The sequence below is a fragment of the Lynx rufus genome, unplaced genomic scaffold (genome assembly GCF_022079265.1).
Source record: "Lynx rufus isolate CCGP_SWC_20201006 ecotype Redwood Valley unplaced genomic scaffold, mLynRuf1.p SCAF_17, whole genome shotgun sequence".
NCBI classification, from domain to species: domain Eukaryota; kingdom Metazoa; phylum Chordata; class Mammalia; order Carnivora; family Felidae; genus Lynx; species Lynx rufus.
In genome coordinates, this window is record NW_025814831.1 from 35084389 (window position 1) to 35105245 (window position 20857).

A 20857-nucleotide genomic window follows, 5' to 3' on the forward strand; every position below is an offset into this window, starting at 1 on the left:
GGCTTATGTCAGTGTGGTTCCCTGGTGGGCTGGTGGCTCAGCCACTACAGCTGGGTGAGGAAAGAGTGTGACTCATGCCATGGGTCCAGTGAGTCAGACGGGGTGGGCTGGACCAGGGGCTTCCCCAGGACAGGAAGCAGGTTCTAAGTATGCAGAGGCCTTAGTTTCCTCCTGGTAGGGGGCACTTCCAGGAGAGAGGACCAGTATTGTTCCCTTTTCCATCTCTGTGAACTCATTCAGGAACACTTCTTATCAAATGTATTGCCACCTCTTCCAAGTCTTAGTATGCTGTGTTAGTCTGTGCCAATCCCCTGCTTTCCTGGATTTGAGAGGAAGAAGGAGATGAGCAGGCCACAGCCAGAGCCAAAGAAGATAAGAATTTCCCATTCTATCCTCCCATGTCCTAGGTTTGAGCCCAGCAAGATTTCAGAGCTCATGTGATTCTTTACTCCTCCTTCTAGCTCAAGAACTGAGAAGTAAGTGTAGTATCCACACTGCCCTGGAGTTAAAATCCTATGTTGTGTGACCTTGGGCAAGTTATTTAACTATTTTGAGTTTCAGTTTCCTTTGCTGGGAAAAAACAAATAAAGGGATAATAAACTCACCTAATGGGATTGTTGTACATTAAATAAAACCTTGCACCACTACAGACCTGGCTTCAGAAGGTACTGAGTCTATGTGCGTTTTGAAATGGAGTGGAAGATACATTCATTACTTTTGGATTCACGGGGAGATCTGAAGTCAGCCAGTGAGAAGGCATTTCCGGGGCATTGGCACAGGTTGGGAATTGTGCACCAGGCTGGTTCTGAAAGGCAACCTGGGGTACTTTGTTCTGACAGAAACTTTTCTTCTCTTCTAAGCAGCTAGGGCCTTTCCGCTTCCTGGTGAACAATCCTTAGGGGGCCCTTCACACCCAGTGCAAACAATGAACAAGCTGAATGTGTCCTAAGGATTACTAGAAAGAATCAGTATTGCTATGTTTCCTTTTGTTGCAGGCTCCAATATGGTCTGGTAGGACATGACTGACCCCGTCCTCATTTAAATTTTTGTTATTTTGTTCATCTGGGGATTTTTTTTTGCATTATTTTTGATTTTCAAAAATACTGCATTAAAATATAATTTATCTAGGTTACTGAGTTCCTCGGCATGCCCTTAAATTTTGCACCTAATGAAGTAATCCCCAGCTGTAGCTTTTTTGGGGGTGGGTGGGTATATTCTGGAGGCAGAGGGCTCCTGCAATCTGTGCCTGCTTCTTTAAACCTGTGACCGTTTTTTTTTGTTTGTTTTTTTTTTTTTGTTTTTTGGTTTTTGGTTTTTTTTTTTTTTGTCAACGGGAACTTTGCCCTGCGCCCACCAGGGGCCAGGATAAAGTTCCCAGCTGGTTCCACTCCATCCATTCTCCCCCACCCCTATCCCCCCATTTCCACTGAGCTCGGGATTACTCGGAATCCCTGCAAATCCTTTCAGTGCCGTTTAATTCCGTAAGTATTACTCGAGGGCCATACACTAAGTGCCAGGCAGGCACCTGGTTAAGGCTGGGGGCTGGCGAAGATGGGTAAAGACCAGACAGCCAGAGGCGCCGCGCGCGCTCAGGGGCACCTGGATGGGGCACCCCGCCCGGTCGGAGAGCGCGGGACGGGGAAGGCTCCCGGAGGCGACGGCAGGGCGGGACGCTGAGAGCCCGCAGACTCTGTACCCGGAGGCCTAACCGCAGACCCTAGCGCGCCTTTGCGGGGGCGACCACGTCAGAAACCCCGACCTGGCGTGACTTCCTGCCCGGGAGGCCCCGCGGTCTCGGGCTCTGGACGCGGGCCAGGGAGGCGTCGCCCGCGCGGGGTCGGAGGTGCTTCCTGGGCGCCGCGGGCGCGCGGAGGAGCGGGCGGCGCGGGGACAGCGCACCTGGAGCGCCCGGAGGCCCGGCTGGCGCGCGCAGCGACATGGAGGACGGCGTGCTCAAGGAGGGTTTCCTCGTCAAGAGGGTGAGCGGACACTGGCCCGGAGGGCGGCTCCCGGAGCCGGGTCCCCAGCCCGCGCTCGACGGCGGTCTCGGCGGCCTGGGGACAGCCGGGTGCCAGGGTTGGAGGGCGGCTTCAGGTGGAACAGAGCGGCCGGGGCACACAGGCAAGGAGGAGAGTTCAGCTTGGCTAGTGGTAGGAGGCGGGGGGCGACTCCTGAAGGGTTATGTTAATTAAAACAACGTATTAAGCTGGAAAGAGTACAGTATTTAAATATGCTATATTGAAGCAACCTAAGTGTGCTCGCGGCACCCGTCTATGTACGAACGCATCATCTCCTGTACTATTCACAGTAACCCCTGAGCGAGGAGGCAGCCCAGGCTTCTGAATGAAGCTCTTAGCGTGTAGGAGTCCCGGACCTCGTGTTCTTCAGCCCCCCCGCAGTCCCACACGTGTAGCACCACTTTCCTCCCTTTCCCCAAAGGAGAAACTAGGTTCGGGGAGGTTAATTAAGCAGCTTGCTTAGGATCTGGGTGCTAGTGGTGATGGAGCGGGTGCAAACCCATAAGGTTGACTCCAAATCTTATTCTGTCCACAGCAGGGTGGGTGTTGTTATCACTGAATTACAGATGAGGAAACTGAGGGGCAGAAAGATGAAACCGCTTGCCCAGAGCCGGGGGACTAATAACTGGGACTGCAGTCTCCATCCTCAGTCCATGGCCCATGGCCTCATGCCCATGGCCCATGTCGCCTTTCCCACAGCTTACAAGACTTCAGACAGACAAAGAGCACACAGATCAAGGTGGAAAATGAACCAAAGAGCAGCAGCAAGAGGAAGTTCAATATTTTAAAATTCTTTTAACATTGATGTCCACACTAAGGGTTTATACTAACATAACAGCAGGGCATAAAATCTGGGGATGAGACTTTTGGCTCTTCTACTGAGATTGTAGCTTTGGGAGGGAGATGGATGAAGAGAGATGACGGGGCTCCCCCTTCCATTGCCTCCCCTGGCGGTCAGAGCAGCCCTGAAGTCTCAGATTGCTTTCAGGTCCATGGGTAATGTAGCCATGCTATGTTACACATTATTTGTATAGGAGGGCTTTGTTGTTTGCTCAAAACTACAAGCAGGAGATCTAGTAGGAGGCTGATGCCGGATCAAGGGTCAGGCTGGACACAAGCAGGTACCAAATTCCAAGCCACTGTGGTTAGTCCTTCTCGTTCTGTGGAAGCATCTGCACCTCAGAAAGACAACCTGTGGCGGGGTTGCTCCAACTTTCTTGCACCTTGTGAGGTGAGAGGGAGAGTGTGAGCTGGGCAGGGCATCTGATAGGCATCTTTGATTGTCCACATAGCTTGGCCCTAGTAGGGGTCTCCCCCAGTTGCTGGAGTTTCCTCCCAAGATTCCCCACCACCACCACCATGCAGAATCCGGGAATGCTAGAAGCAAGGATGTGAATTCTCTTCTGGATGGCTGCCCAGTCCTGGGTCGCTGGCCAAGGGAGTTCAGGGTGCAGGGAAGTGAGAACAGTCTACAGGTCCAGCCCAAAGGCCCACAGAAGGCGCTTGGCTGAAATACTGAATGCTCATTCCAGCTAAACCCAAAGCCTGGGGTTTGGAGGCTGGCCCTGAAGCTAGCGGAAGCCACACCCTTTCCTGCAAGGTGAGGGACCTGGCTGGGTGCCCCTGCTAACAGTTCCCGCCTATTGATCAATCTCAACTTTTTCTCCCCCCCACCCCCACTCCCTCTCCTCCTGGGTGGCGCCGGCAGCAGCTTCTGTATCCACTGGACTAGTTGCAAGGCTAGGGCCATGGGATTCCATAGATTTAGGACGGTTTAAAGCCTGGGGTGGGGGCAGGGCCTGAGCTGGAAGCCCAGAGTACAAAACAGTCATCACCCAGGAGGGTGAAAGCAGTTGACGGGCAGGGGCATGATAGATCTGGCTCTCACTCCCGCCCAGACAAGAAAGAAGCAAAGCTCCAGGCAAAATGCAGGGCACTCACTTGGCCTGGCTTTAAAGGAGGGTGAGGGGGAAGGAAGTGAGATCAGCACGGACAAGATTGCTTTTCCTTTAAGAAGACACTGAGGTACTTCAGGCCTTGCTGCCTGGCTCATACCTCTGATGACCCTCTTAGAAAATGACATGGCAATGCTAACACCCTTTGGCCTGAAAATGTCCTTTGTAGGAAGGACTCTATCCCAAGAAAATACCATCAAAGCTTTATGAACACAGTATTATTTATGTAGTGAAAAAACTGGAAACTACCTATATGTCCGCACAAATAAACAAATGACTAAGTATATTATGGTTTTGCAGATGTTAAAAATGCTGATAATCTAATAACCCAAAAAGTGAAAATATAAAAGGTATTATTAGTAAGGAAAAATAGGCATAGAAGAAACAAGTCTGGAAGGAGTTCTGCAGGCTAGAAGTCTGAAATCAAGGTGTTAGCAGGGCCATGCTTCCTCTGAAACCTATAGGGGAGAATCCTCCCTTGGCTCTTTTGCTTTGACGTTTGCAGATTTTTCCTTCCCATGTAGGGAAAACCTTATAGGGAACAACCTATTGTTTCTTTATCCTGTGAATTTCCTTTACTTGTACTCACAACACTTCCCTTCTGACACTGCTGGTCACCAAAAGTGTAGAGGTTTTCCCCAACACCAAGCAGTTCTCTGTGATACCAGCTACATGTCCTGCCATTTAACTCAATTCTGACACTATCTACCTAGAGATAGTATCATATCCCATGGGTTAAGAGATCAGTCCCACAAAACTGCCCCCCTCCACCCCACCCCACCCATACTTTAGACACTAGCTGCACTTCTGACTGACCAATGGGCTATCGATTGGAGATTCCAATACACCCCCTTTTCCATTTCAGTTAATTTGCTACAGTGACTCACAGAACTCAGGAAAATATATTTACCAGTTTATTAAAGGATATGATAAGTGATACAGATGAAGAGCCAGTTGGAAAACCTGGGTAGGGCAAGGTATGTGGGAAGGGGCATGAAGCTGCTATGTACTCTCCAGGCATGCCAGGCTCAGCACTTCCATGTATTTACCAACCCAGAAGCTCTCTGAACCCTGTATTTTTGGGATTTTGTGGAGACTTCATCACATAGGCATGATTGATCATTAACTCCATTTTCAGCCATTCTCCCTTCTCAAGAGAATTGGGGTGGGGCTGAAAATGCCAAGCTTCTAATTGTGGTTCTTTATGGTGACCAGCCTTCATCCAGGAGCCCACTTGAGTCACCTCGTTAGAAAAAAGACGTTCCTATTACCCAGGAAATTACAAGGGTTTCAGGAGCTCTGTGCCAGGAGCAGGGGACAGAGACCTAAATATAAAACCTATTATCTCACGCAGGCAATTCTTGCCATTCTTGGTTTGTAGATGCATCACTCTAATCTCTGCCTCCACTGTCCCATGACCATCTTCTTCCTGTATATCTCACTGTCCAAATTCTCCTCTTCATATAAGGAATTCCAGTTAGTATTAGGTCCGCCCTAATCCTTTATGACTTCACGGTATCCTAATTACATCTGCAAAGACTCTATTTCCAAATGAGATCACATGCATAGGTACCAGGGGTTAAAACTTCATACCTTTTGGGGAGGGAAACATAATTCAATCTGTAACAAGTACCATCTCTGCTTTTCTAGGGTTGTAAGGTCTTGGGTAAGACCTTTATGGGCCTCAGTTCCCTCATCATTAAAGTAGGGAGTAGTATGGACTTTCTCAAAGGGTGCCTCCAGCTATAATATTCCATGCCTCTTGAACCCATAGGTTTGTTATCCCAGCTATGGACTCTCCTCCCTCTCCCTAAAGGGGTTCTAGGGACTCTAAGCCACTTGTGGTTGGTCAAGTGGGCCTCTGGCCTTGGCCAGTCTTTTGCAGACAAGGAGCCTGGAGAGGGAGGAAACTCCCTGGGTAGAGGGAAGCCTGGGATATCTTTCAACTTATACCACAGTAGTTTTGGCCTCAATCCCTTTACCTGGTGACATTAGACCAGTTCCTTATTTCTGCTGAACATGGCGTGCTTTTCTGTAGACCAGGGATAATGGAGTTCTCCTTCCCATTTTGTGGATTATTATGGCATCTGCCAACTGAACTGCCTGCTCCAGTCCGGCCCACTTCATTCAGCTGTTCTGCCACAGTGTGGTCAAGGTGATCTTCTTAACATGAGAACCTAAGCCTTTCTTAGCAGCGTCTTCTTAGAAGTCTTCCAGGACTCCCCTCTGGCCACAGTATACAGATCAAACTTTACTGCATGGAACTTGAAACTGACTGTGCCTGCATCACTTCTGTCCTTTGCCCACAGGCCTCTGAGCCTCATCCATACAGAACCAGTTGGAGTTTCTCAAAAGTGGAAGTGGTTCAAGCTCTCCTTTCCCTGCCTTCCTGACCTGACCAACTCTACACAACCTTCAAGACTCAGCCCCAGTAGCAGCTCTTCCTAACCCCACTCACTCTCTTTTGAGCTTCTTCTTCCACCTAAGCTGCTTTTCGGGGTTTGCATCATGACCTATATCACTTCTCTATTGTTCTATAATAGTTGCCTCAAACCTTAATATCTTTTTTTTTTTTTTTTTTAATTTTGAGAGTGAAAGAACAAGCAGGGAAGGGGCAGAGAGAGAGGGAGACAGTACTGACAGTGCAGAGCCCAGTGCAGGGCTCGAACTCATGAACCTTGAGATCATGACCTGAAGTGAAACCAAGAGTCAAGACACTTAACTGACTGAGCTAGCCGGGTGCCCTGCCAGAGCTTAACATCTTAAAGCCATAAACATTTATTGTCTCACATAATTTCTGAGGGGCATGTATTCAGGAAGAGCTTAGCTGCAAGATTCAAGTCTCTCATGTAGTTACAGTCAAAATATTGCCTAGTGTGGCACTCTCCTGAAGGCTTGGCTGACTGGAGGGTCCAATTCCAAACTCAATCACATGGCTAGTGGCTGGAGGTCTTAGTTCCTCACCTCTCTATAGGGGCCGGTCATGATGTGGCATCTAGCTTTCCTCAGAGTCCGTCTTTTCTAACCTAACCTGACAAATCATTACTCTGCCATATTCTCTTGGTCACACAGATCAGCCCTTGTACAACGTGGGGAAATATATAAGGTTGTGAATACCAAAAGGTGGATATCCTGGGGGACCCCACCAGTCATCTGTCCTGGAACTTATCACATTGAGTGGCATCATTGTGTGTCTCCTCTGCTGTCTTGGGTCAGTATCTTGTTCATCTTTGTCTCCCTGCTGCCAGCCCAGTGCTTGGTGCAGTAGTAGTTAGTCGTTGATTGTTGAATGAATAGATAAGTGAATGAATTATTTCCCTAATCATCTCATCAGGATTTTTGTTTGTTTGAATTAAAATTAATTTTCCATTATAAAAATAATACATACTTTTATTAAAAAAAAACTAGAAAAGGACTCAAGGCTGTAAATTGAAAAATAAGTTTTCATTCTTGTTGCCTTATGTCCAGTCTTAGTCCTTAGAGATGACTATTAACAATCCTGAGGTATCCCTTCAGAAATTTTCTAAAATAGCTACTAGAGTCATTTTTAGGTATCGTATGAAAAAATGTAAGTAAAAGTGCTTTACCTGTGTTAAAGACCATTGGTGCTGTGATTCTTGTTGACTCAGACTGCTGTGTTTGACCTTGAGGGCTCCACCAATGACCTTTCCTGCCATCTGTAAGGATTGGAATGCCTCCCCTATAGCCACAGTGGGCATGGTATTGTTACACAGTTAGAATATTTTGCATTATTTTATTATAAGCAATGATCCTAAGTGTCTCAATACATAAAACCTTTTCCCTCTCCTAGATGATTTACTCCACACACATCCCCGGAAGTAGAATTATTGGGTCAGAAGATTTGAACATTTTTTTTGAGGGTCACAAGCTGCTTCAGGGTTTCTACCTACACAGTAAATCCTTTCTCATCAGCCTTTCTCCTCAGACCTCTCACCCTTACTGTCAGGATCTGTAGTTGCTCATAAACACATTCCACTCTAGTGAGTTTGAACAGAAAGGGATTTCATGGAGGAATAATAACTATTAAGTAACTCAGGAATATTTGGGAGGACCAGAGAACCTGGCTGGGATGCTATAAAGCCAGAGAGATGTAGCTAGACAACAATACCTACCAGCACCAGCAGACATTTCTAGCGGAAACATCATTGCTGACATTGTTTGCTATCTGTCCCTGGTAGCCCTGGGGACTGGGTGTCAGAAGAACCTATTCTTCCAACATTGTTCTCTCCAAAAATTCCTGTTTCCCGTGGGAAACCGTGCATAGGGGTGGCAGCCACTTGGTCACCTATCAGTTCCCTTCGTGCCAGGGATTCCGAGAAATGTAGCATTTTGTCCAGGAAAGTACAGTATCTCCAAACTGGTTTGTTCTGTTCAACATCTGTTGGTGACACTTTCTTGAACGTCTCTAGCCCCATTTCTCCTCTCCCTGTTGCTTTAGTTTGCTAGAGTGTTGAAACAAAATACCACAGACAAGACAGCTAAACAGATTTATTTTCTCACAGTTGTGGAGGCTAGGGTAAAAGGTCAAACTGTCAGCAGGTTTGGTTTCTTCTGAGGCCTCTCTTCAGCTTGCACATGGGCACCTTCTTGCCATGTGCTCACATGGTCTTTCCTCTGTGCATATTCCTCCCTGATGTCTCTCTGTGTCTCTGAGTGTCCTTTTCTTATAAGGACCCCAGTCAGATTGGATTAGGGTCCACTTGATGACCTCATCCTAATCTAATCACATTTCTAGGGCCCTATCTGCACCTACAGTCAACACTGAAAGTTAGGGCTTTAATATATGAATTTGTGTGTGTGAGGAGTGACATAATTTAGCCTGTAACACCTATGTTTTAAGATATAAGATTATTTGACCTTCTTCACTTCTCTACCTCACACCAGCCCCCATTCCATCAACTAGGATTGCCTTCTCCCTGTACACAATCTTTTGAGCCAACAATCTACTGCTAATGCTGCTTCAACAGCCCCTCAGAAGGGGGTCATCGAAAAAGAGGACCCGAGTCTGGGCCATGTGGGGAGCAGTAGAGAACCCCAACTGCTGAGACGTCAAAACCAAATCTTCTTTGTTTCTTGAAACATGTCTGCCCACATCAAGAAAAGCTGTCACCCGTCATGTTACATGTCGATCCTAAGTATGGGAGAGAGCAAAAAATGTAAACTTGAACTTGACTATGAAAGTTATCTTCTGTGAAGAGCTTGATCGCCATGCAATGTAATAGCACTTAGACATATTAATAAATTCTTGTCATATTAACATAGTTAAAAGTTTTATTGAGTTGCCACAGTAAATTGTTTGGGCATAGCCCAGTGCTCACTCGGTCAATTCCCACAACTTTTGGTTCCCTAACAGCACTGTGCACAGTACACATCGAACAATCACAGTTCCACAGATGTGAGAACACGAGGAGACTTTGAACTTAATAAATGCTAGGAAATGTAAGGAAAGGAGTGAACTAGGGAAATGGTCTCTGATTCAGATAAAGCCCATCTCTCTTAGTTAGAAGCTCGCTCTTATTGGGCTCTGCTCTGGGAAATATGCCATGAAAGTTGCTTTCATGAGTATGTACTAAACCCATTCCTTTCTGATTCCTCAGCAGACATTCCCTCATCTGTTGGTCTGTTCTAGAAATAGGCTCTTTGCCTTTACCTTACTATCCTGTCCATTGGCTCTATGACTCACTTGAGAACCCCCAAACTACCCTGTCTTTCAGTCTTGCCATACCAAGCTAAGCAAGATTATTAGGGTCCTTAGCACTGGTAGACTGTTTGTGGCTTCAACTTTACAAATTGCCTACATCTTTGACTAGTGACATTCTTTCTAGGAATATATGCTAAGGAAAAGAAAATCTGAGATGCAGATCAGAATTTATGTGCAAGAATATTCATTGCAGAATTGTTTATAACAGTGAAAAAAAGAAACAACCTCAGTTCAAACAATAGAAGATTGACAAGTAAATATTGCATCCACCTAGCGGTCATTCAAAAACATGTTTTAAAGAAATACATCGGTGTCAGACGATGCTCAGCAAAGCTCAACAAAACAAAAACTAGATAATGAAACTATATGTAACATGGTCGTGATTTTTTTTTTTAACCAGAAAGTAAAAACTAAGGAAAAAAGACAATAAGAAAACAAAATGTTAGCAACAGCGGTCTCCTAGTAGTAGGACTTCCTCTTCAGTATACTTTGTAGTTTCTTTCAAGGTTTATAACCACAAACAAGGTCAAATGGGAACTGGAAGGTCAATGCCAAAGGTCTTGGTTACATACTCAGATGACAAAGAGATCCAGACTGATAATGCTTTTTTCATGCACATGAAAATAAAACGTATGATTCTGAACTAGATCCTTTGGCTATTAAAGATATTACTAGGGCAATTGGTGAAACTTGGCTGGGGGTTGTGGAATCGATGATAATAATATATTAATGGAAATTTCCTGATGTTGATGGTTGCATTGTGGTTATGTTGGAAATATCCGCCCCCTTTTTTTGTAGGAGATGCACAATAAAATATTCAGAAGTGTTGGAGCATCATGTTAAGAATTTACTCTTAAATGATTCTATCATACAAGTTCTTTTTTTTTTTCTCAACGTTTTTTATTTATTTTTGGGACAGAGAGAGACAGAGCATGAACGGGGGAGGGGCAGAGAGAGAGGGAGACACAGAATCGGAAACAGGCTCCAGGCTCCGAGCCATCAGCCCAGAGCCTGACGCGGGGCTCGAACTCGCGGACCGCGAGATCGTGACCTGGCTGAAGTCGGACGCTTAACCGACTGCGCCACCCAGGCGCCCCTCATACAAGTTCTTAATACTATTCTTCAGCTTTTCTATGAATTGAAATTATTTTAAAATAAAAAAATTAAGTGAAGTTAAAAAAGATAATGCTGTCCCCCTTCTGGGCAGTTGATCCCACGGCACAGTCTGGCTACCTGTGCTGTGGGACACCTCTCCCTGAACACAGTGTCGTCCCCTCAGCCATCTCACCACAGGGCTGTGCTGTCCATCCTCAGGGTCACATTGTCCACAACTGGAAAGCACGATGGTTCATCCTCCGGCAGAACACGCTGCTGTACTACAAGCTCCAGGGGGGTCGGAAGGTGACCCCTCCCAAGGGCCGGATCCTTCTGGATGGCTGCACCATCACCTGCCCCTGCCTGGAGTATGAAAACCGACCCGTAAGTGAAGGCCCCTTCTTCTCGGCTCCTTTCTGCCCGGGACCCTCTCATCTCTGGCCTCTTTGGTGAAGGTGATGTGGATAATAGGAAGAGCTGAGTTATCATTGAAAAAACCTAAATTCAAGTCCTGCTGAGCTGTGTAGCAGGTGTGACCGTGGGCAAGTAATTGAGCCTCTCTGAGCCTTAGTTCCTCCTCTATAAAATGGGGTAAAATAGTGACACCTCACTATCCCCCATGATTGTGTTGAGAATCATGCAGAAGGTAACAGTCTGTCAAAGCACCTTGTAGGCTAGGAGGAACCTCACAAATGGGAGCAACTATTGCTATCTTGGGGTTCAATGTGATGGCTTTCATCCTCTAAGGGGGTGAGTGTTCTAAAAGTCAGGCGCAGCTTCAACCCTACCATGAAAAATTATCTGAATCAGTCGTTTTTTTTAAGGGCCCACTTTGTGCCAAGAAATTTGCTAGGCTTGGAGGAGTCAAGGAAGAAAATGGTAAGAGTGCTTTCCCTGGAGTTAGTCATCTTATTATGAAAACAAGTGGTTAATCGAAAAACATTCAGAGTTCCAAATGTTGGTATAAACATGATTAGTCATAGAGAACACCATATTCCTGAAGAGGAGGAAGACGTATTTATAGGCTGTTGAGTCAGGTACAGCATTGGGAGGAATAGAGACTTGGCAAAGATCTGAAAGAGGAGAGACGCAGATATTCTGGCATGTCAGGTGGAAAGTCTTGAGTGAAAGTGAGGGGAGAGATAGGGATAGATTTGGAGATGACGATGGCCAGTGTGGCAAAAGGAGAATGTTCACCAAGGGAGCAATGGGAGATTGGCTGGGGCCAGATGGAGGTAATGGGGAGTCACTGAAGGTTCTGAAGTAAGAGAATGGACTGGTGGAAACACTCTTAGGAGGACTAAAATGAGGAACTACGCTCTGATTCTAATAGGTTACTAGATCAATAAAGAAGGGATCTAACCACTTATGTTTTTCTTCTTTGACTTTTCTAAACCAATTGACAAGCCTTCTAAGTATAAGAAAACGTTTGTGACAGTCCATTCTGGGAGGTGGGTTTCCTGGTATTATGTTAACTGCTGTACTCTTTCATAGTTTTGACTTTTTCTCAAATAAGAAAACAAAGGGAGCTATTAAAATAGTGAGGCATGAAATAAGGCAAAAAGTAGGGGGAAACACAAGAAAATGTTATGAAGGACATGTCAACAGGACCTGGTTGACTGGATGTTGAGGACAAGGGAGAGGAAGGTATTGAGTGTCATTCCACCCTATGAGGCTGCAAAAATGAAATGTCATTCTACAATTTCCTCTGCTAATCTGGAAGTGCCACTGATTAAGGGAAAAAGTCAGGTGGGGTAGCATTCTGTTGGGTGGAGGTGGGGCTGCCGGAGGATGCCCAGCCTGGGAAGACTGGGGCTGTACCTTCTTCCTTGTGGGTCAGAAGGCCAAACACAATGTCTGGACACATAGCAGATGATTAGTAAATGTTTGTTGAATTGATGTTTAAGAAAGAAGAAACAGGGGCGCCTGGGTGGCGCAGTCGGTTAAGCGTCCGACTTCAGCCAGGTCACGATCTCGCGGTCCGTGAGTTCGAGCCCCGCGTCGGGCTCTGGGCTGATGGCTCAGAGTCTGGAGCCTGTTTCCGATTCTGTGTCTCCCTCTCTCTCTGCCCCTCCCCCGTTCGTGCTCTGTCTCTCTCTGTCCCAAAAATAAATAAACGTTGAAAAAAAAAATTAAAAAAAAAAAAAAAGAAAGAAGAAACATTTACAGCGGAGACGTTTTTAAGAGGAAAAACCCCTAGTTTTCTAAGTGAAGTTAAGACTCTAGTTCTCAATAAATTAAACCCCAGACCTTGTAGGGTTGCTCGTTAACCTGATGCCCTTTAACAATCTTTAAGGGACAGTGGAAAGCAAGAGTGCTGGTAGAACGGGCTGGAGATAGAGAAGCTTTCAAAAAAGGAAATAAGTGAAATTTGCTAACTGGAGTTGTGAACTTCATGTTAGTTTTCCCTAACATTCTCAGATTGTCATCCTCCCAGTTCAAGAGTACTTGACCTGCAAGAGGTCAAGAGGAGCCAGCAAGTTCGCTAAGAACACGTTATAAAGTATATACATGTGTATGTGAATATATATATGTGTATACACACACACACACACATACACACATATATATATTTATTTATTTATTTTATTTTTTTAATTTGGGAAGCTATGAAAGAGTATGTGTGGATTTCACATGGAATTATATAGTCTCTCCTGAAATTCTTTCATTAAAATGTTGATTACAGACTGCCAGTGCAGGTGCAGGGAGCTGGGTGAATTTGTTCCCCTACGATGCTGATGAGTGAGTCAGTGTTAACTTGGAGGAACGGATTTGTGGTATCCTTTGGGACTGTGAACCAGCCTCATCTCATCACTGTTTTTACTGTTAGTTGAGGTGAGGGATGTTGAGTCTGCAAACAAAGCAAGTTGGGAATTAATGCACTGGAAGACAGAATCAGAATGAAATAGAATGCATCCGCTTTCCCAAAAGAAGCAGTAGGCTTCTAAGATGACATTTAATAGGGTCAACATCAGAATCCCACAGTGGCCAAAAATAACCCAAAAAACCCTAAATGCACATTTAAGGAATGGAGGAGATGTGGCCTACATCAAAAAGACTGTCTGCTGACCTCATAGAGTGCGAGTCTATGGTGCCACCAGAGCTACCTCGGGCCGTCAGCCGTGCCACCCTGTGCCCCTCAGAGCTTTCCTGGAGCAGCCGGCTCCATTCCATGGGTCATAGTTTATGAGAATGGCAACCACCTGCAGAGCATGTAACAGAGCATGAGCTGATTAAGGGTTTAAGCCATATGATATGAGAAGTGTGTGAAAGATGGGGGATGACTGAAGAAAAGAGGACCAAAAGGAGCATAAGGAACAGTTCCTCCAACGTAGGTGTTAATATCCCCATATGACAGATAAAGAGACTAAGGCTTGGTGGGGTTCCTTTTTTGTTTTGTTTTGTTTTTTGAGAGAGGGAGAGGGCCCAGTGAGTGAGGGGCAGAGACGGGGGCTGAGGGGGGGAGAGGGACGGAGAGGGAGAGAGAGAAAAGTGGGGCTCACCCGAAGCAGGGCTCATGGTTTACCCGAAGTGGGGCTCGAGCTTACTCGATGAGGGACTTGAACTCATAAACCGTGAGATCATGCCCTGAGCCTAAGTCAGATGCTTAACGGTCTGAGCCACCCAGGCACCCCTTAGTGAGGTTCCTTAATGTGCCCAAGCGTTCATAGCTAAGTGGCTAAGCTAGGATTTGCATTCAGATCAGTTGGACTTGAAAGCCAGTACACTTCTCACTTCAGCACAGGGGCTGTCATGGGAGGTAAGTTAGTCTGTGTGATTAGAAGCAAGGAGGCAAAGTGCCCAGGCAACAGTCCCTACGCTAACTAGTCTGTCCAAGAGGGAGAGCTTGCCTTGTGAGCCATGAGCTCCCTGTTGCTTCAGGTTGACAAGTGAATCTTTGAAGACCACCCCCTGGGACATGGTTGAGGGGTTGGGAGTTCGGCAGCCACCAGATCTGTGTGTCCTGGGCTTGCTGTGGTCCCGTCATCTTTGTTTGGGGCCAACATTCTCTGGCCTGCCAGGGCTCTGAGTGCTGGTCTGACGAGCCATCTCTTCCTGCAGCTTCTCATTAAGTTGAAGACTCAAACATCCACTGAGTACTTCCTGGAAGCCTGTTCTCGAGAGGAGAGGGACGCCTGGGCCTTTGAGATAACAGGAGCTATTCACGCTGGGCAGCCGGGGAAAGTCCAGCAACTCCACATATTGAAGAACTCCTTCAAGCTGCCCCCTCACATCAGTCTGCAGTGAGTACCCAGCCCACCCCCGCCCCTCACCCTGCCTGGCTTTGTTGCAGCCGCTTCTGTCAGTGCGACTGGGAAGGGGGTGGGTTCTGTTGTTACTACACATGCCTTCTGGTGCCACCATTGTGCGTCAGGGTTTTCTGCTGTCACTGTCCTGTTTGTATTATTTTTTCTGCCTGGGAGTGGCCCTCCCTCCCTGCCCTGCTCCTATGTAATATCTTGGGGCCTCTGCTGCTTTCCTACCTCAATGTCTTGAGACCCTCCCTTCAATTTTAGCCAGGGTGCCTGGGGCTATCTCACAGCCCCCTAGGAATCTCCACGCACCAAGTCACTGGTCTTGTTTGCAGCCTGGTGGCAAGAATGGTGTGTTCTGGTAGTGGCTGCATTCTTGCTCTGTGAGGTTCCTCATTCATCCATCCATTCATGCATGCATGCATCCATCCATCCATTCAGGAAATAGTTATAGACGGCTTCTTGAATGCCATATACTGTACTAGGTGCTCAGGAGATGCAAATATGAATAAATAAGGTCTCATCTCAGTGGCTTTCCAACTCAGGGGCATAAATAGAAAATGAGAAAAGATCTTCCATTGGTGGCGGGAATCATCTCACAGAACAGAAGGAAAGCAGATCACTGGTGGAGGCAATACTCTAAAGTGGGGACGTCAGAAAGGAGTGCCATCATGGAAACTGTTACATCTACAGGAAACACCCCCTAGCCTCCCAGGCAGCAGAACTGTTACACCCATCAAAGACAAGGCACGAGTCCATTCCTGGGCTCCCAGAAAGCTCCATGCCAGTCCCTGAAATCTTGATTGTGCAGCCTGGGTGCTTGCTAGACCATGGTGAGTGCAGGAGGAGCAGTGGAGGTAGGAGTGGGTTGAAGTGATGGGTGACTTTGAGAAGTAGCTGGAGGAGGTCCGACTTCTGCAGATCATAGAGAATCATTATTGTATATTATTTTGCTTTTAAGTTGAAAGTAATAGCTCTTAAGTTTTGCTACAAAAGTAATACCCATCTAGTGTAGAGACATGAGAGCATTTAGATGAGCAAGAAGAAAAGAAACATCCTGAAATCCTACCTCTCCAATCTGATGCATTACGGAAACGCCTCTTGCTTTGTGATGTGTATCACACCGGTTGCCACTTGCTTTATACCTGTAGCAGCACTCTTGGACTCCCCCTCCTACCTGCTGGTGTGATGTGGGTATCACACACTGTGGGTCCCCTCTCCTTTGCCTTCCTTCTGTGTAGTCGCATTGTGGACAAGATGCACGACAGCAGCAGTGGAATCCGGCCAAGCCCCAACATGGAACAGGGAAGCACCTACAAAAAGACCTTCATAGGTGAGCATCCCCTCTTGGGGGCTGGGCTGGGCAGTGGAAACCTGGGGCGTGGCGACCTGAGACTCAGCCATGCTTGCCTTGCTGTGCTGAGGCCAGAGCTGCCTGTGGCCAATGGGCTGGTCTGACATGGCCACATGCTCTCGGGTAGAACCCAAGGCTGCCCAGGAAGTTAGGGTCAATGAGGTCACAGCCAAGCACCCCCAGGGAGGCTGGTCTGTAGCCTGTCATCTGACTGATGCTGCCCTTGCCCCAATGCAGGCTCCTCCCTAGTGGACTGGCTCATCTCCAACAGCTTTTCCGCTAACCGTCTGGAGGCTGTGACCCTGGCCTCCATGCTCATGGAAGAGAATTTCCTTAAGCCAGTAGGCGTCCGAAGCATGGGAGCCATTCGCTCTGGAGACCTGGCCGAGCAGTTCCTGGATGACTCCACGGCCCTGTACACTTTCGTAAGTTAGGGAGTGTGTTCTTCTTGCCGCTGGGGCAGAGGGAAGGAGAAGGTAACCGAGTGAGGGCCAGGGGATCCACAGTCATGGGCCAGAGGCCTAGGGTTTGGGGACTTCTTCACCCTCAGGGGGAGTGAGGTTTCTGTACCAAGGATTTTCCTGTCCCCTGTGGTAGTCCCAGAGCCTGGAACTGGAGTCTTTTTGTAACAGAGCCCTTGTTCACTCCTTCCCACTAGGCTGAGAGCTACAAGAAGAAGATAAGCTCCAAGGAAGAAATTAGCCTCAGCACTGTGGAGTTGAGTGGCACAGTGGTAAAACAAGGCTATCTGGCCAAGCAGGTATGCTTGTCTTGGAGAGGGAGATGGACAGAATACCCCCAAAGGGTGGGAGGGGCTGAGCTGCTAAAGGGCACTCATTACCAGCAGAATCTGCTAAAGCAGGAGCCGGTGGCGGCTGCAGGGAGCAAGTCAAGAGGCATGAATGTGCCCGTTCACACACGTGTGTGTGTGTGTCCCAGACAGGGGAAAGTACGCACAAGTCAGTATCACAATGCTAAAAAACGTCTGCAGCACTGCCCAGTTCAAGCATTTGTCTGGAAGGACATTGCTTACTGGATCAGTGTTTTGCATTTGCTGGCCTTCAGCTCCAGGACGCTTCCTGGGGTTTCTGTCTTCTTCTGTGGGACTCTGCATACCCTCCAGATACACTTTTCGAAAAAAAAAAAAAAAGTCTTTTAAGACAAAATTCTGCAGTGTAATGTCAGTGTTTAAAACCTGACTGTGGTCACTACCGTTAACCGTGTTTGGAGAGAAGCCCTGTCCCAGGCACACATGCGGCATTTCTACCTGTGCCTGACACACAGGCTATTCTGTGAACAGAATCCCCACATCCCAGCATGTGACGTGACCTCCGCACACCCCTCGTGTTTGTGCATTTCCCACACACCGTGCGAATGTGCATGTCTGTACCATGGACACACGTGCTGCTCAGTGCCCTGCCCATTTTTACTTGGAGCACATGGCTGTCCTTGTCACCTGCTTCTTGCATATCAGGATCCCCATCTGCTCTTGGATTATTTACTGTGCATGCAACTGCCTATCTACCCCAGATAGATCTCTACTGCCGCTCCCAGGCCTGACAGGAGTCTAGTGAGGGGAGGCAGTGAGGCCCTGGAAGACCACGAGGAAGGTGTGGGAGGGGCTCTGGGTGTTCCAGGCTAAAGGGTTGAGGAAGCTTTGCGATCCAGGGGGTGAAGCCAAAGAGAGTTACACACACACCAATGTCTTACACATTTTAGATTTTAACATAAAAGTGATCATTTCTTTTGCTGATGCAGAACGTTGAAGTGGTTTTCGCTGTATTTGTGTGCACATAAGTACATGCAACTGTGTGTAGGTTTGTTTTTTTTCCTAAGTTGACACTTAAAGTTGGTGCCCTTGGGTTCAAGTTTGCCCGTGAGCTCTTAGTGTAGCTGACACCTGCTGCCTCCCTGTCCACCTTACACGCTGAGTGGGCTCTGAGTCATGCTCCCCTCTTCCTTCAGTGTGACCCTCTTCGGTTCTGGGAACTTGGCTAACTGTGACAGTGTTTTTGCTAATGTGTCTCTGAGCAGGGAAGTCCAAGTCACTGCAATCCCTGGGTCTCCAGCAGACTCCTCTTAGAAAGTAGTCTGTTGGAGCCAGCTGGCTTGGATGTTTGGCATTAGCTGCGTGGAGGTGGGAGGAAGGGACAGAGCTGTCACAGATGAGCCTTGAACCCTTTCTTTGCCTCAGGGACACAAAAGGAAAAACTGGAAGGTGCGGCGCTTTGTTCTGAGGAAGGATCCGGCTTTTCTGCATTACTATGACCCTTCCAAAGTGAGTGTCACATGTTCACTTGGTACCCGTGTGTGATACTTCCAGACCCTTCTGTCCTGGGCACAGCAGGCAGCTGGCTGTACTTCCTTCCTTTCTCTCAGCATCCCTCCCTCCCTCTCCTCCCACAATCCAAGCTGCACTCGATGGTCTGATCATTCCTTTCAGCACGCTGTTGCCTGCGCAAGAGGGTTATCATTATTTTGAGAGGAAAGCATCTTTTAGTTTCTCCAAAGCTTTTTGTGTGGCTGGGGAGGGTGGAGCGGGCTGATAGACTCCTAACTAGTGCTTTCCAGCCACTTCACCCCTTTCTATGAGGAGATCCCATGAACCCTGCCCCTCAACCTTTTGTCCCCACCAGTGTTGTGGAAAGTTTCTTTTACCATGTACTGTTTAGGCCATAATTTACTAATTTTGTTTTCTTTTTTCTAATTGATCAAAGGATTGCTACTCTGAGTTTCGGATATAAGAATTACTGTGTGATGAGTTGATTTAATTCCAGTCAAAAGCAAAGAAAAATGGCCTTTTAGTTGGCCTGTCCAGCCTTGTCTTGGTAGATGTAGGATTTTCATTCATTTTTTGAAATATTGGAGAGTGGGCAGTTCCTCCATCACCAGGCTTCAGTCAGGAATTCCCACCCTAACAGTGGCACACGAAGGAGTGAGGGGAGGAATGTGGCCCTGCCACTGCTGGCAGTGAAATGAAGCCCAGATTTCCTTACTGGTGCATGTCACATGGCCGTGTGATGTCTAAATTCAGCCTCACCTACTCTTCCAGATGACTCTCTGACTTCTTTAGCGGGCCTCAGGGTGGTTACAGGCAAGAGTTCAACTCCTTGTTCCCTTTTATGCATTCACACTATGCCTAATGAGGAATCCTTTCCGCTGCAGGAAGAGAACCGGCCAGTGGGTGGGTTTTCTCTTCGTGGTTCCCTCGTGTCTGCTCTGGAGGATAACGGCGTTCCCACTGGTAAGGTGCAACTTCACGCTGGCCTGCAGGCCTCAGGCTCCTCCTCAAATCCCCCCCTGCTGTGCTGTCAGCAGTGCTCTGCTGATGGACTGAGCTATGGGAGCGGAGTATGCTCTCTCAGTGAGACGAATGGTGTGAGTTTGAAGCCAATTTCAGAATTAGGGAAAAGGGCAAGGGGGGTGGTGTTCTTAGTCTTTTAACAATACAACTAAATAATCCTTGTCTCTGGTATTCTTTCCCCTCAGTTTCTGTGCCTACTGGCAGATAAATTGCCACCTAAGAATAGAAGCCTACAGTGTTTAAGGATTAGCAACACAGCTGAATGTCTATTAGCACGCTAATTTCACAATGGCCAGCTAAGACAGTATTATTCCCATTTTATGGACATGGAAATTGAGGTTTAAAGAAGTGAAACAAGTTAATATCAGGTCCCAAATCTGTGCCTGCTTTTATCATATGCATACTGGATTCTTTGATGTGAATGGAACTGTAGATCTGTGGTTGGTGCAGGGAGCAGGCCAGGAGGGCACAGGTGAAGGACAGGGAATGGAAAGGAGGAAAAAAGGGAAGCGGGCATTGGGTGGGATTCCCTAACCACATACGTTGGCATTGAAAAACACTTCATGTGTATTTTTGTTTTTGGCTCAGTTGACTTCTAGCTGAAAGCAGACATGGATACTCACTCACTGATTTTTCTTCTGCCCAGGGGTTAAAGGAAATGTCCAGGGGAATCTCTTCAAAGTGATCACCAAGGATGACACACACTATTACATCCAGGCCAGCAGCAAGGCTGAGCGAGCTGAGTGGATTGAAGCTATCAAAAAGCTAACGTGACAAGGGAGCGTGTTCCTGAAGGAACAGGACAAGGTTTCCTCCCTCCTACCGGATGGTACAGACAAGATTTCCTGGAGAATGGGTGTGTGCAGACTTATAGCTTCTTTGTATATTTTGCACTGCTTTGCAGTGAGACTGGTGATCCTTAGATCACAATCGGCAGTGGTGCTATTTCCTTCCCCACCTTCCTGTTAACAGCCTGGAAATGCTAGAACAACCATTAGGCGTCAGCATCTTGACTTTCACCCATCTTCACAGCCAGCCATTCCTCGGGCACCAAGGTAGGGTTCCCTGTTGTAACACTAACTAGCCACGTTGCAGTACTAAATAAAATGCTAATATCGTGTTGGCTGTCTCTGAAGTGCTGTTAAAAACCAACTCC

General features: G+C 47.2%; 1 protein-coding gene across 2 annotated transcripts; it reads left to right on the plus strand.

Moving 5' to 3' along the window:
- The first annotated feature begins 1922 nt into the window (after positions 1–1922).
- PLEK2 (pleckstrin 2) lies at positions 1923–20821 on the plus strand. Of its 2 annotated transcripts, XM_047079480.1 has the most exons (9): positions 1923–1979; positions 11010–11174; positions 14853–15034; positions 16285–16376; positions 16635–16822; positions 17056–17157; positions 18592–18675; positions 19563–19641; positions 20348–20821. In XM_047079480.1, the coding sequence occupies exons 1-9, from the start codon at positions 1938–1940 to the stop codon at positions 20473–20475; spliced, it is 1062 nt and encodes a 353-aa protein (XP_046935436.1). In that variant the 5' UTR covers positions 1923–1937; the 3' UTR covers positions 20476–20821. The 2 variants fall into 2 exon arrangements, with proteins under 2 accessions (XP_046935436.1, XP_046935437.1); XM_047079481.1 differs by lacking the exon at positions 18592–18675.
- The last annotated feature ends 36 nt before the right edge of the window (positions 20822–20857 follow it).